This window comes from Elephantulus edwardii, unplaced genomic scaffold (assembly GCF_000299155.1).
Source record: "Elephantulus edwardii isolate Elephantulus edwardi_28Jun2011 unplaced genomic scaffold, EleEdw1.0 scaffold00060, whole genome shotgun sequence".
In the NCBI taxonomy this organism is placed as follows: Eukaryota; Metazoa; Chordata; class Mammalia; order Macroscelidea; family Macroscelididae; genus Elephantulus; species Elephantulus edwardii.
In genome coordinates this window covers 6685826-6694921 of record NW_006399810.1, presented here as the reverse complement: position 1 = coordinate 6694921, position 9096 = coordinate 6685826, and the positions used below count along the sequence as shown (strand labels likewise).

Below are 9096 nucleotides of genomic sequence, written 5' to 3'. Positions count from 1 at the left end.
GGACAGAGAAAGTGCAGGTCGGATATTAAACCAGCGGGAGACAGAACGACTTTTAGCAGAGCGGGAGCAAGCCGCCTTCCCCGCTAGCCCCTCCTGGCCAGTGCGCGTGTATTTGCATATGTAGTGTCTGGGTATTTATTTCACATAAAGTCGCCCGGGAACACCTGTGCATAGTTGTCATTGTGCCCCATCAATACACACTTTTTATTCAAAATATCCTTCCAACCTATGGAGTCTTCTTGACAACTCGATTCATGTCATCTGCACCCCGTTTCTTTCCTTTCAGTAATAAAATCGTAGGATAAGTGCACACAAAGCCTTGGTCAGGCCTGTCCTTGCCATCTTCAGGGTCTGACTCCAGCTTGGGGATTGCTCCCTACTTATCCGAGCCTTTGCTTGGCCCTCACTCCCATGGTCCTACAGTCTCACGGGGGTGCTGCTCTGGGGGGCGATCTGGGGTCGCAGGCAGCTCCTCTAGGGCAGAGTCCACCAGGTCTTCACTGAGTTTCTGCCACATTGTGGAGGATGTGAATAGGTCAGGGGGCGTAGCTCCAGCGGCCAGGGCTAGGACACAGCCAGGCCTAGGAGTGGGGGCAGTTCAGCAGGAAAGGAGGGGCTTGTGAGAAGCAGGGCCTGAGTTATAAAGCAGCTTTCCTCTAATGCTCAAGACCCATGGGGGAGACAACCTGGTGAGGGATCCACAACAAGACTCTACCAACTCCTGCGGGTGTCATTCAAGGTCCAGATCAGAGTGTGCAGAGACACTGGTGGCCAGGTGGACTTCAGATCGGAAGCTGCCCTCCCCTCTGGCTGGCTCCTGGTCCTGCCTCACCCCTCAGGATCGAGGGCTTTCTGGTTCAGTAGTGGCTCCCCAAGAGTTACAAGCTAAGCTTGCACCTGGTAAATAGAAAGATGTGATAAACATAAGAGTAAAAATAGAACCGAAGTATTTCAAGAGAGAGACTTGCGGGTTAGTCCCTACCATAGACAAAGAAATGGGCTCAAGTAAGCCTGGTGTCAGTTTGAACACCTCTGGGGTCAGGGAACTCACTACCTCACAAAGTTAGACTCTTGTGGTGCTGGTGTTATGATTTGCTTTTATTTTTCTAAAATTATCTATTACGTTTCATATTACCTATTATGATTTAATATTACCTTTTTCTTAACAAGACAGGCCAGATTTTTTAAAAAGGGAAAATGGGTTAAAAGTTAATAGTTTTCAGGTTTTTTGGTGTTGGGTTTTTTTTTAATAGCAGCGGAAGGGGTGGGCAGAGAAGGTGTGAGTTTGTGATACTGTCCCCATGGGATGGGGGGCTCCCTGACTGGAGCAGTGGGGACTCTCCAGAGCAATCTCCCGGGAGCCTGCTGGCAGGTGCAGGGTCCCCTTGCCCTCACTCTCCACCCTAGGCAGTGCCCATCTTGGGAAGACCAGCCAGCTCCTTTGAAGGCTGCCTGCCTGATAGCATCCAGCCAAAACCACCTGAAAGCTGACCTTCAGCAACATGGGATCATCACTAGGTTCTTTTCGTTTCTTTTATGGAGAGAAGAAAATGTCTTTTTTTTTTTTCACCAAGTAAGAGCAGAGGATACATCAGATCCCACTCACTCACCTGGGCAAACAGGATTCCTGGAGGGCAGAGGCTGCCTACCTCTGCAGGCAAACCTGGCTCCTTTCAATACAACCTATTTGAGTTGTTTTATGCCTTTTTCTTGGGGGAGGGGGTGAAGAGCGTGTAACAACAACAGCAGACTGTAAACAAAATCTATACACAAAAGAGGAGAGTCTCTAAATTCCAGTGGGTAAAATTTACTTGCCACTGTGGGACAAACTCCTCCACCCAGAAGGCAGGAAGAGCGAGTGAGCCAGTAAGCAGGGAGGGAGGAGACCTGTTGCACTGGGATTTTAAATGTATACTTGAGGAAATCGCACCATTATTTTGAATACTTGCTCCAGGGAAGGTAATGTGGACTTAAATGATTTTGGTTCTTCTGTGCTGACAAGGAAATATTCAAAGTACCTTTATCACAGTTTAAAACCATTGCACGTCTGTTACAGAAGACACCCACAACCTGTTTGAGCCCAGGGCAGACATCATGATCACTCAGGCTTGGGGAAGGACTTAGAAACGTCTGACAGATACTATTCATTCCACCTTGCACATGGAGGATTTTATAATAAAGTGTTCTTTTTTATTTAATGTCATTTTTCAAGGATTTAAACACACAAAAATGCAGAGGGAATGTTCACAATTTTTGATAACCACGGTTGTAAATAGAAACATTCATTTCTCATAAGATTATAAATATTTGATAACTGCAACTGTAAAATGCACATGTTATAGAAACCAAGAATAGGGGGTGGGAAACCCAAATTTTGTTTCCTGCTAAAAAGGCATGTCATTTCATTGCGTCTCCTAAGCAGCAGATGGTTCTTCACAGAATTTTAAATTACAACTTTCATTTTTATACTTTCCTTTAAAAAAAAAAGAATTACACTATTATTTACAAAGTTGGAACTATCAAAGCAGTGAAATAAAGAAGCTTAAGGCAAAGAGATAAGTTCACCGACCATCTTCAGAGAGACCACCACACCTCAGGGTGAGCATGCCTCCCACCCCTGGCTGTCTCCCACCACAGTTAGACATCTGGACACCATTCTTTTCCATACGTTAAACAGAAGACAGGGTAGAATTATATATATATATATGTGTGTGTGTGTGTGTATATATGTAATTGGTGGGGAATATATTGAATATATTTAATTTACACTGTACCACACCTTCAAAAAATAAAAAAAGTATATATATAAAAAAAACCAACCAAAAGCCAAACAAGAAAAGACAAAAAAAGTGATAGGAAATGATTATTTACATTTTCTTCCTTCCTCTAGACCTGGAGGGTTCTGAGTTCCTTTTCAAGCCAAAGTAAGCCACACGTGCCAGTATTCTGGGCTCATACTCATCCATTTATGTGTGTATATATGTATCTATGCATAAACATTTACACACACATTTACCTTGGAAGAATATTCTCTATAGGAAACACTTATTTTAAAATAAAATATTGAAAAGGACATAAAAAGGAAAGGAAGAAAAGGCCAGCTATCTCTCTAGGAGCCCCCTGCAGCCCCAGGGCAGCAGGCCACAACCCCCTATCTGGGGCCCAGGCTGGTGCCTGCAGTGGCTGATGTGCAGCAGGAAGTCCCCCTGGCCAGCAGCTGTCCAGTGCCCACCTGGCTCCGAGTTGAGCTCAAGGCTGGAGACAAGGCATGGTGGAAGCGATGGTGGCCAGCGCCTAGGAACTTGGCCCTTGGAGCAGCGCAGATAGGGAATGGGGTGCCCAGGCATTGCTGGTGGCTCTCCCTAAAGAGCCAGTAGGGCCTGGGGAGGGAATGGCAAGGACAGGGAGCAGGCAGCGTCATTCTGGCCTCTTCCCAGGCCGCCAGCGGCCATATAGGGTCAGGACTTACCCTGACTTCCTAGGACAAGCCCTAATGCTTGGGGCTGATGGTTTCCAAACTCACCCGAAGTACAGTGGCCCCGCCAGTCCTCATTCCCACGAGGCCCCCCTGGTTTCTGCTACTAGAGGCCAACCAGGTCTTGGGGTCACAGCACCACCGCCCACAGGCTCCACGAGGGTGCTGGGGTGGTGGTGGAAGCCAACACAGACAAAGTGGCAGAAATCATAGACCAAATAGGAGCTATTTATTCGGTTCACAGTCGTGTGAGATGCAGCAATAAAAATCTTTGGACTTCAGCAAGTTGTTTTAAATTTTTCTCTTCTTTTGAATTAAAAAAAAAGTGTCCAATGTCCCATCATGAAGCTTAGGGGAGTAAAAAAGATGAAACCCTAAACCGTCCCCCTTGCAAAAAAAAAAATCATAAAATTACCACAATCTCATAAACACAAAAAACTCAAAAAATATTTTATAGTCAGATATTTTGGATTTTACACCACCTGTAAATTATATATACATAGAATATTGCAGAATCAGCTAATACACGATTTTTTTTTTTACTATTAATGCTGGTATAATCTTTATACACTGGCCCTTTATGGTTTTTAAATTATTGCATTGTTCAGCGTGGACTGAATATTGGATCCCGGCGTGCCCTCCCCAGCCTACTCGCTGTCCGACTTGCCCTCCTTGGCCGTGGTGGAGTGGTTGTACAAACCCTGCGCCATGAGGTGGACTGCCAGGGTGTTCTTGTTGCCTGTGGCCTTCTTGATCTTGGCACGCTTGTTCTGAAACCAAATCTTGATCTGTGACTCGTTGAGGCTGAGCTCCTGCGCCAGGCTCTGCCGCCGCTGCTCCGTCAGGTACCTGTTAGTTTGGAACTCGGCCTTCAGCCTCTGCAGCTGCTCTGCAGTGAAGGCTGTGCGAGGCCGCTTGTCCTCTTTGTTCGGGTTCTTCTTCTTTGGTTTTCGAGACCTGGGACCTGGATGTGCAGAGAGAACACAGGTCACTCACAAATACCACTACTTACCCCCTGAGTCAGGGGTGACCCCAATGGACACCATGTGAGAGGGCAGGTGCCCACAATTCCCTCCTTGTGTGACAGGACACAGCGACTACTACGGACTACTACGGTAGGTAGTGACTTATCCAAGGCCTTCCGACTGAGCTAGCCACTTGGCGGAACTAGCAGACTTTGGGCTAGTTGGGCTCACCTCAGAGCTCCACTACCCACCTCTAAGGAACAAACCAGATAAGAAATGTGTGGGTGAAGGCTCTGAGCAAGGACAGTGAGGATCACAGCAGGAGGACCCCAGCAGACTTAGTGGAAAGGCCACTCACAATCGAGGAGTCTCCAGATGAAAGTAAAACTCCAAAGGAAGAATAAAACCTTTTCTGGTGTGGCTTCTCCCAGGCCTTTCTGAACATCTTTGCAGGAAAAAAGGCAGAGGAGGTGGGTGCAGGGAGAGAGATAGATTGGGGAAGGGGCTGAGATGGCCAGAGAAGCAGGAGACCTCAAGAGTTTCAGTGGGGACCCCTACAGGAACTGTGCAGTGTTCCACCAGAGCTGTGGGAATCAGGTGGGGCCTTCAGCTGCAGAGGTTGAACACCAGAGAAGCCTAGTGTCCCACCCTCCCACAGCCCCCGCTCTGCATCCCACAGAAGATCCTGTCTGCCCAAGTTCATTGTCTCAAGAGAGGCACACACATCATTCTTGGGCCCTAAAAGAGGGAAGAATCGCTTTCTGAAGCCTCTCCAACTCAACTAGGATTCCCTTGTAGGGACCTGGTCTCTGCTTGGGTGCAGGAGCCAGCAGCCCACTTCTCAGACCTAGAATCGGCTTGCCTGTCGGGGCCATCTGACATTTTGGGGGGGAGGAGTTCCACACCTGCACTCCCACCCCTGCCTCACTAAGGTCCTCCCGCATATAGCCTGGGTGGGTTTTAAGACTCCTGGGACAATTTAGCCAGAAGGGCCCAAGCCAGGGGAAGAAGAGGCAGCTGTGGGCTTTTTTTTTCCTTGTTGGTGTAAATAAACCCCGAACCTGCCTCCCAGAAGTAACTATCAGGGAATCTGTGATGGAACAGGATGACAGGAACATTGAGGGAAAGTGTTTTGATCTTAAATGTGAGTGTACAAGTCAGAGAGGCTTGTCAATAAACTTTCTGGGAAAAGAAAGCCCTGCCCCAGGGTCTCACAGCAAAAGGTAGCAAATACAGGAGAAAGGCCCACTAACAGCCCCACTAACTCGGCAGCCAGTGGTCCGCTCTGTCACCTCTCTGTGTGTCTGCAGGGCAAAGGCCTGTATTGCACTTCTCACCCAGCCATGGAGGGAGGTGGAGGCCCAGGCTGTTCTGTATGTCTGTGTGGGCCCAAGAACTGCCTCCGAACCAGCACCCAGAACCCCTCAGTCTATACTTTTTCCACACTGAGGAAGAAGGGCTGGGAGGGTGAGGAAGAAAGATGCTAAAGGCATTTGGGTATCAAACTCTGGGCCTTTCTCACATTCCCGCCTCCCCATACAAGCAACAACTGAGCTGCCCTTGCCAAGCAAGGCCAGCTGCAAGCTACGCTCTGCTTATCTGGCCTTCCTGGAAGCTGGTGGGGTTAAAGCCCTGCAGGGCCGGGTCCTCTCCCTCTCAGGCCAGTAGGACCACAGCGGGCAACGGAGTGGGATAAGATGAGAAGAACTGTGGTGGGTATGCGTTCCTACTGCCGATACTAAATGAGCCAAGTGCAGAGATCCACGTTGTCTGGAGCCTGGCTCTGCTTTTCCTAAATCACGCGCTCCATGTACCCCTCACCTCCACTCACTGGGGGGGTGCAGATGGGGGGGGAGGTGTGGTTCACCTACACACATCTACCTGAAGAATAAATTTTTTTTAAAAAAAAAATTAAAACCCAGGAGAAAAATCTACCTAAAATAAAAACTGTGACTTCTCTCTCGTTTGAAATTTTATTTCCAAAGGTAAACACAAGCCTCGGACCAAAACCTTCAGGAGAAAACTCTCTTTTCCTTCTTTTTTTTTTTTTTCTTCTTCAAAGCCTAAGTACATCAATCTTCTCTTGAGTGGATTTTGTGCTGCTCATCGTTGAACCCAGAAAAAGCCAGCGGCTCGCAATGGGCATGGGGCGCTGGGTTCCCGCGGGCGGAACCCGGGCCTGCCTGGCGGGCCCGGGCTCTTCGCGCTGCACAAAGCGCTCCGCGCAGCCTTCCCACCCGGCTGGGGCATTGTGAGGCTATATGTTAATTAAATATTAACAAAGGGAGGGAGGCGAGAACAATGGAGCAATTTTCAGATCTGGCTGGAAAATGTATGATTTCATTAGAAATTGTACACGTTTGTATTTTCGCAGCGAGGCCGCCCAGGCTGTGTAGCAATTTGGTTAATCCAAACCGGCAAAACTATCGCGGGTGCTAGGGGGCCTGGAGAGGATCCGGCCTGCAGTGTCTGGCCAGGGACCTCGCGGGACCTACTCCACAAATGGAGACCGTTCCTAATGGCGGGTCCTAGCCTTAGACCTGCATTTAATGTGGCTAATGGTTTCTGCAGGCTTTTGGACAGAGCTTTCTAAAAGCCAGGCCCTGCACACACCCAGAGCTCACGCTGCCGCGCACACACCAAGGCATCCCAACAGGAAACCCCGGCTCCAGAAGGTCCTTTACATTTTGAGAGTTCCTGAAGCTCCCAGGCCGGGAGAGGAAACGGGGGTCCACCGAGCGGTCTGCGGGCAGGTCCTGAGCGCTGCCGCGGCAGAATCGGGAGGACTGAAGAGGGCACTTCGGCTTTTCATAATTTCCCTCCCAACGGGGACGAGGGGTCAGCCCCGATACGATCGCGCAACACCGCTTCTGTCCAGGCCTAAAACCCCAGCACAGGACGCATGGCCCGCCTTCCCCCTTCTCTGCACACCACACCTTGGGTCGCAGGGGGGTACAAAGAGTCCTGCCTGGGGGTGCGAGGCGTGTGTCCCCAGCCTGGGCTGAATTGGAAGAAGGTGGAGAAGAGGTTGTGAATTTTTGTTTTGGGGCCGGTTTTCTAGAGAACCCTTTTCCCATCAAATAACCGCCAAACGGTCTAGAGAAGTCTGAAGTGGGATGGGAAGGCGCAAAGGCCGCAAAAGGCAATAAAGTGTGAGAGAAAGGCCCTCTCTGTCCTAAGTGAGGTGGCTGCGACCCCCTTGAGAACCCAGTTTTCTCGCCTTGTTGCTGCCTGGGCCGGAGTCAGCCGGGTACAATGTCGCTGCTGTGTGTGCAATGTGTCTTTGTGTGTGTATTTTTTTTGGGGGGGTGGGTCTCCTTGCTTCAAGTTTACAGCTTGACTATGGCGCGTTTCCGCGTCAGCACAGCCCCCGAAACCACGCCAGCCTCCCTGAGGTCGCCCGCCCCCCATCCCCCACCCGCCCCGCCTGGCTTACCTGAAGAAGGCCGGTCCGAGTACCGCGTGCAGTAGACCCAGGCTGGCCACAGCATGGGCTGCGTCCCCAGGTTCGCGCTGGCCTGAGAGCTGTCCGAGTCCGAGCTCACCGACAGGTCCCCGCCACCCAAACCGCGGGGCTTGAGCGCTGCGTCCAGGACCCCCCCAGGGTCGCCGCTTTTCTTGGCCCCGCCGTGCAGCGAGAGCGCTTTGGAGCCGCCTTCACCGTCGCCAGGAGATTCCCCGCCGCCGCCGCCGGGCAGCAGCCCGCCAGCCCCGGGCGCAGAGGCGGCGGTGTGCCGGGGCTCCCGGCTCCCAGACCGCAGGAGCTGCTCGGCGCCGCCTGCGACACCTCCTCCCTCGGCGCCGCCCGCGCTGCCGCCTCCGCCTCCTTCCTCGCCTCCGCCTCCTCGGCCACCGCCGCCCGCACAGCACGTCCCCGCGTCTTTCCTCCGGCCGAACTCGGGCCGCAAGATGTTGTCGATGAAGAAGTTGGTGATGCGATGTGGGTGCTGGTGGTTGCCCGGCGCCTGCAGGACCACGGGCAGGATCAGAGCCCGCCGGCGGCCGGTGTCCGAGTCGCTGGGGCTGCTGCCGTCGCCGCCACTACTGCTGGGGCTGCCCCCTGTGCCGGGTTCTGGCTGCCGCTGCCCCTCCACAGCAGCCACCGCTTCGCCGGGGTTGGGGTCATTCTCCTCCATGCTGTTCACAACAAATCCCAAATTGTTCCTGTTGAGGATCCCCCCAAATCAAACCTCGGCCCGCCCGCGGCACCCCTGGAGTCCCCCGCGGCCAGCCGGCTCTCGCGTCCCGCCGACTCCTCTGAGGCTGGGTGAAGCTGCCGTGGCCAGGGCTGTTGTCTCCAAAGTGACTGGCGGGGCTCGGTGCGCAGCCACGTTCGAATCCAAGAGTCGGCTCGGACGAATCGCAGTGCTGACACGGTGCGCCCAGCAGCTGGGGGCTCTAGAGTCCGCCGCTTCCCCGTCTCAGCTCGACAGTAACAATAGTCGCCGCGGGGTTGGCGGCGCCGCACTGCCAGCCTTCGCGCCCCGCGCGCTCGGGCTCCGATCTCCGCCCCGCCTGGCGCCGCCTTCAGCTCCGGCGCTGCCGCCCGGGGCTGAGCTCGTGCACATCCAGGCGGCTCGGTCCCCGCCGCCACACTCCCGCTGGCTCCCGGGCCCCGCGCCCGTCCGAGCTGTCCACCCGGCCCCGCGCGCTTAC

At 52.5% G+C, this 9096-nt stretch overlaps 1 protein-coding gene across 1 annotated transcript; it reads right to left on the bottom strand.

The window, feature by feature from the left end:
- Positions 1-4122: 4122 nt before the first annotated feature.
- On the bottom strand, positions 4123-8576 carry EN2 (engrailed homeobox 2). Its single transcript, XM_006887653.1, has 2 exons — positions 7877-8576; positions 4123-4439 (listed from the first exon to the last, which is right to left on the bottom strand). Exons 1-2 carry the CDS (start codon positions 8574-8576, stop codon positions 4123-4125), a joined length of 1017 nt encoding a protein of 338 aa, XP_006887715.1.
- Between the last annotated feature and the right edge of the window lie 520 nt (positions 8577-9096).

Excerpts from the sequence above, each read along its gene's own strand:
- EN2 (XM_006887653.1), bottom strand. The coding sequence starts at position 8,576 with ATGGAGGAGAATGACCCCAACCCCGGCGAAGCGGTGGCTGCTGTGGAG. Across the intron at positions 4,440-7,876 it reads CTCGGACCGGCCTTCTTCAG|GTCCCAGGTCTCGAAAACCA; the intron begins GTAAGCCAGGCG and ends CTGCACATCCAG.